This window comes from Physcomitrium patens, chromosome 3 (assembly GCF_059467195.1).
Source record: "Physcomitrium patens ecotype Gransden chromosome 3, ASM5946719v1, whole genome shotgun sequence".
NCBI classification, from domain to species: Eukaryota; Viridiplantae; Streptophyta; class Bryopsida; order Funariales; family Funariaceae; genus Physcomitrium; species Physcomitrium patens.
The window spans coordinates 3712188-3727451 of NC_143412.1; the positions used below are offsets into that span (position 1 = coordinate 3712188).

Below are 15264 nucleotides of genomic sequence, written 5' to 3' on the forward strand. Positions count from 1 at the left end.
CACAGATTTTGTATAAAAAAAATTTGTTTAATTTTTTTCACACATCATTATCAACAATTCGTTTAAAAATTTAACCACTACTTAAAATTCAACATTTGTTTGACATTAGTAAGAAAAGAGAGAAAAAATATATTTTGTAACCTGTGTGTAAAATCTGTACAGAAAGGTAAAAATAAACCAAAATAAAATCAAAAATAATTACCAAGACCTGAACTCTCATTAGCGAACTAGTTTGGAAGACACAGAAGTTCAATAAATTCATTCATGTGACTTCTTGTAATTGTACTTGAAAACTTCATTTTTGGCCAAAATAATCTATCGACTAAAGTGTCTTGAGTACTATGTGTGAACAGACAGAAACCAACATCATTTTGGTTTCTATTTTTAAAATACATTCTAAGCACCAAATATTTGTAAAAAAATTTAATATATATATATATATATATATATATATATATATATATATATTTCTTTCACATCTTAAAGAATGTGTATAGGCATATGACTGCAAAAAAACATGAGCTTTCTATCCACTAACCTAATCTATACAATAACAAAGCTTAGGTATAAAACAAAGAGATAAAGAAGCCTTCTTATTGACTGAAGAAAGAAATGATTAACTAGCAGAAAACACTGCACAACTTGCAGAAAGACGTCCAATTTCCTATCTATAAATAGTTTTGCAATACCCAACGACACAGATTTCCACTAATTACTTTATTACTCAAAGCAGGATTAGGGCTAGAACTCGAAAAGCGAGACGACGAACAGAAAACGATGAACGTGGTGGAGAATTCGACAAGGGTAACAAGTGGATGAAAACGTTCGTTCGATGGCTTCTCTGGAGCATTCTTGGCTTGGATTAGAGCCCCTCGCGGGAGAGATAGGCAACACAGACAGACTCTCAGTCTCACACACTCACAGTCTTACACACTCACCGACGCCGAGAGACGAGCGAAGCGAGGCGAGGCGAGAGAGCAGGAATCGACGAAGCTTGCATTGGCTGCCGCGCTCCATTTCCATCCTTCGCCGCGCGGACGCTCACATTCTGTCATTCGAATGAACTCTCTCTTTCTCCTCCTCAGCTTTTTCACTGCACCACCGGCTCTTCGTGTTGCGAATAGCAGGGTTTAAGGAAAGACCTCTCGAGAAGAGAAGAGAGAGTGCGGGAGTTAGCTAGGGTTGGGAATTTCTTGCTGCTTTTTCCGATGGAGTCTTGATGCAGAAGTTTTTGAGCTCAGGCTCGGCGCGGACGTCCGTTTTGGAAGCGCATCTGTGAGAAGGTAGGGTTCTGAACTCTTTTTAGAATGTATTTTTGGGCTTGATTTTTTTAATGGCTGGTTTTTACTTTTAATGTGTAGCTTCGAGTGGATGGAAGTCTGGAGGTGGTGGAGAGAACACTGCTTTCGTAGACTGCGTTTATGTGGAGTGCGGCCAGACCGACCATTTATTTATTTATTTATTTATTTTCTTCTTCTTCTTCCTGAGCTTCGAGAGAGAATACTAAGTGCGTTCTCTCGGCAGCTGGTTTATTTTTCCGGCCAGAATCTGTTGCGATTTAGATATGAACCCTTTTGGTCATCTCTGTGGGTCGTCTCTACCTTTGGTGCCTGCTTTGGAAATCACATATATTAGCACATCTGGCTTGCTTGTGACACATTTCCATCAACTCTTGCGCACTACGTATTGACACTTCTTTTGGTTTCGGGTAATTTTCTTGGGAGATTAGGGCTACGTATCATTTTTTTTTCTTTTCACGAACATTCTGAGATTAGATCCTTCCTTCCAGTACTTCTTCGTGTCGATTTAGCCCCTTTTTCTAGTGCTTTCCCCCGTTGCTAGCAATCCCCAGCTGGCTTGAGGGTTTGGCATATGATTAGGACTGAGCAGAGTGGAAGATTTAGATCTTTTTTGTGGTCTAGATTTTGTTGTTATCCGTGGCAATTTTTCTCGGATGAATTTTTGTTTTCTTGTTTAATGAGAACTTACTCAGGATATCATTGAGCTTGAGGATTCTTTGATGTTCCAGGTGTTTCTAAGCTCATTGAATTATTATTCTACTATAATGTTAGTTATAATTACGATAATCATTACTATTATTGTTTTCCTAGACGTCATGGTTAATGGCGAGAGGAATAAAACATGCGTATTTAGCTTTTAGGTTAACGTTGTTATCTGTGGGTTTTTCAGATGGAGAAGTAGGAGGCATACATGATGCTTTCTTAACAACTATCAAAGTAAAAGGTGATCGAGAGATAGTAGTTTCACAATGGCGGAAGAGAAACCCAAGGTGAAGTCATTGAAACTGAAGAAGGAATCGGGAGATACTGGAAAGTCGGATTTCTTGAAGTCCGCTCTGAAAAAGCCCTCTCCAGAAATAACAGATAGGAGAGAGAAGGGCACACCGGATCGGAAAGACCAAGTAAAGAGTAGCATAGGAAAAAATCTAGTGAAGGTTGGGAAAGAATTTGCCAAGGACAATGGCAGAGATCAGGATGGAAAGATGGCAAGCAAGGATGTGAAGGCCTCAATGAAGCAGGAGGACAGGGCGTCGATGAAGACCGAACCGAAGTCTCCCGCCAATGCGTCTAATAAGGAGAAGAAAATGATGCCCAAGGATGAAAAGAATGATAATGGAAAAGCACAGGGGAAAAGCGTTGGCAAGGATGCAGGGAATTTGAATGGGAAGGTACCAGTTAAAAAAGAGTTGGGTAAGGTGAAAGAAAAGATCTCTGGAGAGACCAAGGATCTAGAAAACGAGAAAGAGAAAGGGAGGAGCTCCAACGTGAAAACTCCCGTTAAAACACCAGTGAGATCGGAAAGTGAAACCAAAGGGACACCAAAATCTACCAAAGTAAGTCTACTGAATTTTTTCCATTTGCAGTTTTTGTATACTGGAAGGCCAGAGGCTCCGTTGTTGCCAAGCAATGTGCAGAACCTTTCTTATATAACTCACATTTCTGTTAGTGAAGCACGTCGATGCTTTTAAAACCCTGTATAAAGCGTCGCTTACGAGTTGATTGGGGTATGGGTTCATGTATGTTGCAGGTAGTTGCATCATCAAGTATAGTGAAGAAGAAGACTATAACCACGACGGTGACGAGCACAAAGACTGTGACGGAGCAGAAGAAGGAAAAGAAAGTGTACGACTTGCCAGGACAGAAACATGATCCTCCTGAAGAGGTGTGTGCTTTACTTTTCTCTTCAAGATATTCGTAGAAATTATGATTTCACAAAGTCATATGTACGCGTATATTGAGATTTTACTCAATGATGTTGCTTTTACCTTGTGCTTTTCCATTCTAGTATTGCGGAGCTTGTGCGAAGTTGACCGTGAGGCTTTGTTATTTATGGTAGTGATGCTGGCTGTTTGCAGAGAGATGCCCTAAGGATCTTTTACTCGACCCTTCGAGAACAGATCCCTGAAAGCGAGATGGCTGAAATCTGGTGGGTTTTCTTGCCTCTAATATGTAAAGGTTTTAGCAATATCCGTAGTTCTTATGGTTAGCATTCCTTTGAGGTTACTAGGTGACGTGATGTTTGTTGTGCTTTTCTCTGCCTTTCTAACAATAAATGTGCAATAAAATACTGAATGTTTAAGCTCTTCCTTGCAATAGTTACTCAAGTTTTCCATGTATATGACCCTAGTTGTACTTGGTTGCTGAATGCCATTTGTCGCCAGTTTTCGATGGTTTTGGGTTCTAGTCCTTCTGTTTGCCCCAACGTGTCGTCGGAGTTAGGTTGTAGTTTTCTCTCATACAAAAGCACTTGGAATGTAGGTTGATGGAGCATGGATTGCTTTCACACGCTGAGGCACAGAAGGCCTTTGAGCGCAAGCAGAAAAGAGGACAATCTTCAAAGCACGGTACAATAAGCAAGCCCTCAACTCCCTCACGAGTATCTAATGGATCTTCTGGAGTAAAGAAAACTACTCCTGTTTCCAATGGCAAAAGTAGAGAGGCTGGTTCATCAATGAAGGGCAAGAAAAAGAGGGACGATTCTGATAGTGACAACGATGATGACTTTCTCGTAAAAGTAGCAACTAAGAAAAAGTTGAAAACCTAGAGAACGGGATGCTTTTTTATCTCAACTTTTTTTCATTTTTTCTCGGACGCATTCTGAGCTACTGCTCCCGTTGTTTGGATATGATTTGCTTTGTTTGCCGAGCATGAAGCTCGACAGATTATTCCAGAAATTTTCATACTGGCGAGAATTTTTATGGGAGAAATCAGCTCATAGTGGCGAGTATTTAGTCCGAAACATGTAATCCCAGAACCATAAGCTCAGAGACCTTCCTGAAACGAAATCAAGCACATTGATCCGCGAAGTTCTCTCGGAGAGCTAAGCTTGAGAGTTGTAAATTGTACATTAGTGGGTGATACTCCTTGACAGCGCCTACTGTGCACGAAAATTTGATGACTGTAAAGTTCCTTCTTAGTAAGGATAGTCAATCACTTGGAACAAGGTCATCAGTGATGTGCAACTTCCAGGTGAACGAGGTCAAAATAAGAATCTGTAGAGTATTTCATTCTGTTCACATTGAAGGAGCTTTCACAGGGAGCTGTGATTTGATATTAGAGTTTGGATTGACCTGAAAATTGACAAGATTGAGAAAGCGTGTGATTTCTGTGGTTAAGCTGCAAAAGTTAGGTAGGTAGTGAGATTTGAAATTTTGCAGGTGTAGAATCTTAGATTGAAGGTTGATTTGATGAAGAATGCTACAAGATTTGAAATGTTCGTATCTCAATTTTCCAAACGGCTATGTCATTTCAGATTGCAACAAATTATCAAATTAACAGATTGCAACAAACTTTGGAAGTAAATTGTCTGTGACGTCAATAATATTGCTAAGCAGTTGTAATTGGTTCAAAATACTTTGTAAGTAGTCCACAAATGATTAGCAAGACTATAACCATCAATGTTTGTTTGCTTGAATTAAACCCTTAGCCCTAAACCTGTATGCCAAGAATGTGATTTGTTTGCTAGGACAATTAACAGCATATTTGCCAACAGAAAATGGTAATAGTAATCTTTATAATTTAGAAATAATAATAATAATTTATATGTCTGTGTCTCGATAGATTTGAATTGCATTTGAAGAATTACTCCCAGTACTTAAAAATCCAAGTATTACTATCTACTTTTAATAGTCTTGACATACAATAGACTTAAAATCAAATATTACAACTTTATATGTTCGTAAAAATTGATGTATTTTCTTATGAAACTCTTTTTTATATGCATATATCATTTTACATTTTTTTTTTATTCTTTAGTTATTATTATTTCTGAATTATCATCCCTAATAGAAAAATAACAAAAAAAATTCCAAATAATTTTTTTTTAAAATGAAACCTATTTAGATTGAAATGGTTAAACCTATGATAAAATGTGTACCCACATATGAACGCACATACACGTACAATACATATAAAAATTTGTATTAGTATTTTAACGAATGTGTTTCCGTAAATTGCTAAAAGTATCCAAACGATAGCCAAACGAAGTGGCTATCATTTGCTGACACAGGCATTGTGAGAAAGGCTAGAATGGGTCCTTAGTTTAGGGGAGAGTAAATGGCACCGCATGTTACTCTTCGCAAGTTTCGTCCCTTAGAGCAACTTCTCATTGCGATGCTGGGAATCAGAACCCACATTTGGTTCTAGTTGCTCCGAAATTCTGTCCCAGTAATACACCTTCAGCATTTAAAAGGTAACTATTCGATGTTCTATGAACACGTGGCAGAATAAATTTGGGAGGACCTCTACGTGAGTTTATTTGAAGGACAAACTACCTTCTGTACTAAATGAGTTGGGCAGGATGATATGCTTTTCTCTGCGTTCTTGTGAGAGAAAGGTGCAACATGGTGTGAGTATGACTCCTGTATTGCACACCCTTCGACTCTCATTTCCGAACATATAACTTCGCTTTGAGAAGTTCAAGTTTGGAGTTCTCTATTTGGCTCATCGTCGCAGTGGCCGCATCAGCTAATGCAGATCCGATTCCCAAACGATAGCCACTTCAATTCCATTCGAAGATTTACCAGAATCAGACTAGGGCAGTCGGTATTATTGGCTTGTGACGAGACTCACCCAATGGAAGCAATTTCAATAATTTTCCCAGTATAAAATGGTTTCATAAGTATAATTTCAAAAGCTTCGTCACTGCCAAAACTTCTACATTCAAGATATTTAAACCTTCATTACCTTTTCATTAATGTAGTGAAGACATTGTGTATCAAGATTCAAGCAATTCCTTCATTACAGTATATTGAGGTTCCAAACTGCACCCAACAAGAAGGCACAGTATGTCGTAGTAAAGCGCAGTTTGAGGTTTTGGTGTAGGTTGGTAATGAGCTAAAAGAGGCATCAAATCTAAACTGGGCCCCCGCAAGGCGTCCCCCGGCATTTCAGAGTTGATTCGTCTATAATAGACATGTCCAGGAACTACACTAGACCATCTTCAGCGGTAACAAAGCTCAACCTCATTAAAAGGTGGTGGCCGCCACAATAACATTGCAGTTCAGAAAACCTCAAACGAAATTTACAGCTTTAGAGTACTCCGGAATCGTTAATAGGGAAACAACACGGTTCGATATCAAATCCAAGAAGTTCAACTTAGTCCAAACCATGCATTCAAAGGGTACAGATACAACTAAGTTTGTCCACAGTATCACTACGAGACTTAAATTAATAACCTCCCTTGAGATCGTTGACGACATCGTACGGAATGGGAGTCACAGTCTCTAGGGTTGAGGAATCGAGAACGAATCCAGCCCTAGGACCAGCAGGCTGACGCTTAAGGTTCACCGTTTCGCCCCTAGCCTTGGCCTCAGCCTTCTTGACGTCATTGCTCTTGCGACGCTCAAGAAATTCTTCCCGGCAGCGTGAAGGCTGCACGTGCTCAATACGCACATGAAGACGCTTCTGGATGATCCTGTTTCCGACCTGTACAATTTCAATACTCCTTAAACACCATAAATTGAGAACTGCATGTTCCAAATTGCTACTGTGATGGGCGTTTTTATCTAATACTTCTTACAATAAGAGTAATTCACAGATCCTTGGAGCGTCGAAAGATAATCATATTAAAAGATTACACAGTTCATTTCCGGGATGATATGCCTCCTCGGCACTAGAACGAGAAGAAAATGAATAAATGATATTGAACATTCGAAAGTTCTACGCACGTGTCCGCATGTGCAGAGAAAGCTACCAACATACGACCAGCTACTACAACCCTACTGGAAAAACTTTACAGAGCTCGTTGAACGCAAGTATACATGGTAATGCGGAAGTACAAATACCCAAAGCACCACTACACGAAGAAAACTAGGGCGTGCATTTCAATTGGTGCAGTCTACATCACAAGACTACACGGAACATTGAAACTCCCAGAGCACCAAGAAGAGGCTAATGCTAAAAGGGTCAATTGATAAGAACAAAATCGACTTCGACTGAAGAGTTTAAATCTACACTTATGAAAATCCACGGGGGCATAAAAACAATGCCCTAAGCCCCAAAGACGCAATTGCACCATACGATTCATCTTTACGAGAAAAAAAAATCTCAACACCAGATAATCAAGGAAAATAATCCACGATAGTTGGAATAATGTGATGCGAAAACAGCCCCAGCCAAAGAAGGAAAAACCCTAGAACGAAGCAGGAAGGGGGAGCTCCCACGACCAGGCGGCTTCGGCTTCGGGGGAGGGAGGGAGAAGGTCAATCATACCTGCTTGTTCATCACGACACCGACGGCACGCTTGGTGACGTTCCAGACGATGCCGGTGCGCCCGTGGTAGAACTTGTGAGGCATACCCTTGTGGACGGCTCCGTTCACCTTGATGTCCACATACTGGCCAACCTTGAAGGTACGCAGGTAGGTCGTCAAGGGGATGTAACCTTTGTGCCTGAAAGGTCGAGAGAACAAGTCTCTAGTGCGAGATCGAAGCCCATGACCAGCCGGCATTGTCGCTGCCCTGAGAGTTGCTACAAACCCCTGCTCTCACAACACGAGAAGGTCGAGTGTGAGAGAGAAAGGCTTCAAATGTCGCCCTTCACCCTTAAACCCTAAATCTGCCTTTTAGGCCTGGACTGCCATTTAGGTTTGGACTTTACCGAGCCTCGTGCCAGGCCAAGGGTATGAACCAGGCCTGCTTGGCTTGGCGGGCTCGCAGGCCTGGTGAGTTTTGGTTCGGTAATTCAGCGTCCTCGGCGCATTAGTGTAATAGTGCAACTATTTCAAACTTTTTTAAAAAATAAAATAAATTTCAAACTGCTGAGGGAGATTTGGTTTTCTTCTCCAATTCAAGTGCGAAAATGTATACACCCACACTTAATTTCAAGATGAAAATGTACTATTGTTTATTTTCTCATGTATGAGTACATTCATTACAATAGAAATTTATGTATATGTATGTGTAGATAATTAAAAATTAGAATGACACCATATCTTTTTTTTATTAAAAAATGATAATATAAATTTTATATATCCTAAATTTCTAGTATCAATTAAAAGTACGTGTCTAAGTTTTTGTATTTAACTAATTCAGTTTTGTAATATATTATAATTATTTTATTCTGTAAACTAACTGATAACTTGAAATATTTGTAACGATAACTCCAGTATACTGAAAATCCTTTTCCAAACTTTTGATTGGATTTATAAAATTTAACTGTTTCTTTTTTCTTTTGTTTTACATTATTTACCAAAAAAGAAAAGAAGAAAAAACAACAAAGAATATAGTGATTAAAAAATTCTCTAATTTTAAATTTTAAATATTTACTCATATTTTTCACTAAATTTTGCAGCTCACATTATTATTCTTTAAACTATACATTTATCTGTATACAGATCATATATATATAATTATATATATATTCATTCATTTATAAAGGCATTTATGAAATCTAGTTATTTTATTGAATTCAATTTAATATTGCATGTATTTTGAATTCCTAATATGTATATTTATATCTATTTTGATGCATGAAATTATGAATATTTATAAAATAGGTGTGCGTAGTATGTATATATATGCATTTTTAAATCAAATATTTGATATTCTAAATAAAAATGGTTCATAATACAATTAGGTGCATTTGGTTAATAGATAATTTAATTTGAAAAACTATCAACTTTATGGCTTTAAAAGATTATCATTGGCCTTCAAAACTTATGATATTAAAAAAATAACTAACAAAAATATATAATTATAGATTATAAAATTCTTTTTTAATCAAATATACAATAATATTTATATCCTTTTTATTCCTATGTATATGTTTGTATATAAGTATGTATATGTAATTATAAATTTATGTTTCTATGTGTTTATTTCTTATTAAAATATATATTTTTATAGGGAATTTTAAGTGATTAATATAATAATAAAATAAAATTTGTCAAAAAATAAATGTATCACTATTTTTGAAAATATCCAAAATAGAAATAATTAACTTATTATACCTCAAAGTTGATGCTAAAATGCATACTAAATGAATACAAAATTGAAAGAATAATAGAAAATATTTTATTATTGTGGTTAAAAAAATACACAATTTAAAGTGGTATATATTTATATTTAGAAAAGATAGTTATTAAAATATCAAGAGCTATAAGATGGTTAATTTTGTCTTATGTAAAATTTAAATAGTTAAAACGATTTGTTTTAATGAAATCATTTAATTTTTTTATAAAAAATATATTTAAATATTATTTGTCTTTTAAATTCAACTTAAATTCATTATATAAATAGGTAAATAAAATGACGTAATATTTTATAATTTTATTTATACATAAAGAAGATATAATATATTATCTTATATAGTTTTATAGAATAGATGAATATTAATAAATATCATATGACAAAACTATTTAAGTATGTAATAATTGTATTCATGAAAAAATATTAAATATAACTTAAGTATAAGTATATGAAGTAATAAAATGCTACAAATTTGATTCATATTCATTCACAATACTCTTTTCTCATAAGTATGATTAAATTATAAATGTTCTCTAATTGCAACTTACACATTTGTATTGTATTGCTATTGCTAGTAATAATTTGTTTTATTATTATTATTATTATTATTATTATTATTATTATTATTATTATTATTATTTTTTATTTTTATTTTTATTTTTATTTTTTGAGCACAAATTAAATTTTGTTCAAGTTGAAATAAGTGAAATACATGTAACTTATATCATTTACAATAGAGGCTAGAGAAATAAACGACCTACCTTATCTATATTTAATGACTACCATCTACGTCTACTTAAGCAGACTATTCTTTACCCAAGTTACTTGGTTATCATTCCTAGTATATAAAATCACTTAATTACTCCACTTCTAATCAAAATCTGCTAAGGCTTCTTGCACCAAGTCTAGATTTGTTTTACATTGCACCTCAATATTAGACCAAGTAATTCTACCATAGTCTCTTAGGCCTTGCCAAATCAATTGTGTTGTTTTCTCTTGGCTCTACATCTCTTGATTGAAGACTTTGTCATTTTGAATATGATGCCTCTAAAAAGTAGCCAAAATTTACCAACTTTACAATAGCATTGGAGTATTCTATAGACAAACAATGATTGATTATAGTCCTTGGAAGGCTACAACATTGAACCACAAGGTTGAATTAATTTCTCTAGTAGGAAGCTAACAAAGTTCCAAGCTTATTGAGATAACCAACATTCATAGAATCAATAAAGAAATGTTTTCTATTACACCTTCTAGATACATAGCACAAAAAATATCAATTTGGTCTAAGGTTTGTCTCCTCTATAAATTTACTACAACTAATGTATACTATAATTTAAAAAAAAAAAAAAAACTTTTTTTTTGGCCACTCATAATTTTAAATATTATTCTATTTAAATTTGAAGTTTAATGAGAGAAGAAGCTACTATTTATCTTAGGCTAACATATGTGAGAGGTGGTACTTATAAAACAAATCTTAAACTTATTAGGTAGTATAATGCATAAATTCTTTTTAGTCATACTACCATATATAGCCCGAGTTCTATTACAGTTTACTAATGTGTCTGTAGAAGATGAAGATAGTTTGTTTATATAGACCTTGATGATATTCTACACTTGAACTTTTTGAATCATATTTCAATATGAATAAGTTGTAAAAAACATTGCTATTAAAGTTCAATAATATTACTTTGAATACACATTGATGAAGAATAAAGATAACTTCTTGCTTCAAAGAGTTGTGGAAGTATTTTTTGAGCTCATTACCTTAACACACCATAAACAATAGCTTAGCATCTATATTAGTATATATACCATATCATTTTCTTGATTGTCATTGGATGGACTTTAAAATGAGCAATCACCTATCTTCAATGCTCATATCTGCATCTATACAATTTCAATTATTAAATTCCTTTGATTGAGGACCAAAACAAGCCTTGGCCTTTAGGCATGTGAAGAACAACATATCAATTTTGTATCATACATGGCACATTGATTGTAGGCATGTTGCAAATAATTTTGCTATTTGGGCCTTAGAAAATGTTAGTCCTATGTTTTGTGTTCTTAGGTACCACTAAGAAGGAGAGCTAAGCTATTCTTCAAAAAAATTAGGTGGAATGAAAACTATCTCTTTAACCAAAAGCTTCTATTCTTTAACTATTCTACTCTAAATTTTATATTTCATGGATGCTTTATGTTCATTTATCAAGAATCAGTTCATAGATTCACTCCATTTTTCTATTGCACATGGTTGTTTATTTGTCAAATGGAACTTAATCATTGCTTTAAAGTGGATAACTCAAGCTTGTATTTGTGATCACCTACTTGCATATAAAGGCTATTATAGCTTCCTCAGAGTCAATGAGGTCTAGTCTACCTTCACTTTTTTTAAATAACATGTCTTCCTTACGACTATAATAGAAGTCAATTGATTGGTGTCAATCCAATGATAATTCTATGCCTTATAGATTATTTTCATGATATCCATCTTTTTACCACTTCATATGAATATAAAATACAAAGTGGCTAAAAATAATTTTTTATTTATAATATTTACTTTATATGTAATATTAATCTAATATTAAAATTATTTTTTGATGTAATCAAAGAACAACTAATCCACCTAGATCACCTTAAAGAAGAGGCCAATGAAAGTATCCAAAAACTTCAATATTTCTTTTTTATACGTCTATTTCTAATCTATTGATTCCAATCCATTGAAATGAGATCCTATCCTTGAACTCTATTAGTAAGCTACAAATTTTGCTTAGTTTATGAGAAAGTTGGCTGCGGAATTAAATATTTTATGTATCAAAATTGCTTATATAATCCTTGCTTCTTCTCTATATAGGTTTATTGATCTATTATCAACATGCTCATGGAGTATTTGAAACTTGATGGCTCTACGTAGATCAGTTCTTTTGATTTGCTCAAATGCTACATCTTTCTTCATACACTAATTTATTATCTTGCCAACCACCAAAAAAAAATAGGATGCCAATGAGCATACTTGACAAATCTCTTAATATATTTAAAAGGATTTGATTAGCCAATCATTTATATATATCCCAACTTTTATGTCCTAGTAGAAAATTTTAATCATAAGGATGAATTCTTGAAAGAATTTAAGCCTTTAAAAGCACAAAAGAAGAATTATAAATAAAATTTATTATTAGCTTTAGAAAAGTCAAGCTTTAAAAATAATAATTATTGACTTATATATTTAGCATAAAAAATAATTTCATACTTAAAAAATATGTTATCTAAAATAAACCTTATTGATATAAATATTGATTGATCTGAGCTTACTAAAACCATAAACATAGGCTACAATCAAATTTAAAGAGCTTTAGCAAATAACTTGTAAGATATGTTAAAGATACTGATTGAACCTCAATTATTGAAAAAATTATGCCCACTTCTTTGATGGAATAAAATAATCAACCTTAATGTAATTCCAAGTAATAAGGCCTTGCATATAGTGGCTTCTTGGAACATTGACAAATACTTAGTACCAATAGTTGGTCACATTTATTAGAAAATTTCTATCACTATACCATCTAATTTAAAAAATATATATTTTTCTATTTTTTTAGAAAATAGGTCAATATTGCCATTGTGAGTAGTTAACAAAGCATTATCTTTATAAATAGTATTATTATAGGTTGAGTATTGTCAAGAACCTCATTCTAAGCAACAACCATATTTGGCTTGTGAATCTAGTTCAAATATAATTCTAAATGAAACAAATGGCAAATATCATTTAGTTGCTCTTAGTTCTAATATGCCACTCAAATGTGGTATTTAAGTTTTTACCGAGTTGATAGATGAAGAAAAGAAAAGAGAGACATGGTGCTTGATTGCATAGTAAAATTCTTTTGTACCTAAGTCTCTCTTGGTCCTCTAGCAAGTCCACAACCATAGTTATTTGCCTTCTACTTCCTAGATCTCAAATTTAGATAATGTCACAAAGATCTCAAAAATTTGGGCATATGTATTAGAATAGTTTGGACTTTGCTAGAGGTATTCTTATGTTAGAGATGCACTTTGAACTCAATTTCATGGACTTGAAACTTTTGAGCTTTTCGTAAGCAAAGTTCATTATATTACTTTATGAAATATTATAATTTTTTAAAGAATTATAGATGGCTTGGATATCTTTACGACAATATAAGTATTTGGTTGAAAGTTACTTGGTTGTCTAGGTGTACAATATTCATCTTATATTTGCTATGTATTATTTTTTTTGCTTGACATTCTATAGTGAACTTAAACAACAAGTGATCTAAGAGACTACAATTTCAATAATATTGTATTCACTTATATGTTTGCTGAAGTACCTCTGTGGATTCTGAAATGAATTAGTTTGGTCTAGATAAGTCAAGACTCATGATACATTGTTGCATCAATTGTTCCATGCATAGATGAAAAAGATGATATTATTGAAGAAGTCCGTAATCTAGAGATTCAACTTGAGTAAATTAAATTAAATTTTTTTATGCCTTAATAATAATTATCTATATATGAATGACTTATCTATGGTAACCTCTACTATGTTTTAATCACTGCACACCATTCATTGATACCTTTACAATAGAAAGTATTTATTTTTTACCTTTGATGAATGTTTTTTTGTAGAATATGAAAAGCATACACATTTAACATTGTCATGTCTCTACTTTGGTACCCACTTAGTAGTATCCATTATGCTAAGTTAACATCTATTACTTTGTGATTTTAGACCATGTACTAGATACTTGTAGAAATGAATATATACATCCCATCTTTGCTTACTCATGCCTAACTATTGTTGTGATTATAGCCAAGAAATGCTTTACAACCTAAGAATTTAACATGTTTTTAGAGTTTACTACAAGTTAATTTTTTTTATAGACACAAGATGTGAAGGTGCTAAAAGTGATTATAAAAGAAATTATGTACCTTCTATGGGGCTACCATATTGTTTAGTCCTTAAGCATTGTGTGATATGATTTGTAATTTCATGACCATGGAAGGAATTAAGTAAGGGCTAGTATTGGCTTGGATAAGCAAAAAACTTGGATGATAGACCTAAAGCTATTATTGTATTATAAAATTTTCAAGTTTATTTATTTATTTAAATAAAAATATACTTTTTGCATAGAATATAGCCTTAGCTCTATGTTTTTTGAGCCAACAACTACCTTCTGTAATAGAATATAGATAAGATAATTACTTAGATAAATAGAACCATGGAAGTTTTTAGAATTGAGGTTAAGATAATGGACTAGATAAGATCCATCATAGAACATTCTAGTAAGGATTTAAGGTAATTATTTAGGTGGGCTCGACAATAAAAGAAAGCTTAGCATAGTTATTTAAGTAAAATCTATTCTGCATCTTTCTATTCAAATCTGTTCTATTTTTTTTTTGTTTGCTCAATTTTGTCTTTTATGTCTTATTTTTTTTAGTTCTATATAATTTTGTTTTGGTTTATTTTGTCTCATTTTATGAGGAGGCCTTATGTTCTTGTGGATTGGAAAGAATCTTAGATTTTTGAGTTAGTCTAATTTTGTTTCATTTGTATCAAAGGAAGTGTTAGACTATTTATTTTTGATAGCATGTCAATAGTCATCATTTAATTTAAAGTCAATTATTATGGTCACACTAGATACTGTATTGATGCCATCACAAGCTACTCTTAAAAAGTCAATTGGAAGGTGAAAAGACATTACAATAGTAGAGTGCAGCAAAAAAATTACAGTATGGAAGATATGGCAGAGCAATCCCAGA

At 33.6% G+C, this 15264-nt stretch overlaps 2 protein-coding genes across 2 annotated transcripts; one reads left to right on the forward strand and one right to left on the reverse strand.

Annotated features, from left to right (window-relative positions):
* The first annotated feature begins 902 nt into the window (after positions 1 to 902).
* LOC112280621 (uncharacterized) lies at positions 903 to 4605 on the forward strand. The gene is made up of 5 exons (XM_024516289.3): positions 903 to 1283; positions 2191 to 2854; positions 3049 to 3183; positions 3377 to 3447; positions 3780 to 4605. Exons 2-5 carry the CDS (start codon positions 2270 to 2272, stop codon positions 4063 to 4065), a joined length of 1077 nt encoding a protein of 358 aa, XP_024372057.1. The 5' UTR covers positions 903 to 1283; positions 2191 to 2269; the 3' UTR covers positions 4066 to 4605.
* A 1985-nt stretch (positions 4606 to 6590) lies between these two features.
* On the reverse strand, positions 6591 to 8026 carry LOC112280595 (large ribosomal subunit protein eL21x/eL21w). Its single transcript, XM_024516237.3, has 2 exons — positions 7734 to 8026; positions 6591 to 6947 (listed from the first exon to the last, which is right to left on the reverse strand). The coding sequence occupies exons 1-2, from the start codon at positions 7968 to 7970 to the stop codon at positions 6690 to 6692; spliced, it is 495 nt and encodes a 164-aa protein (XP_024372005.1). The 5' UTR covers positions 7971 to 8026; the 3' UTR covers positions 6591 to 6689.
* Positions 8027 to 15264: the final 7238 nt, after the last annotated feature.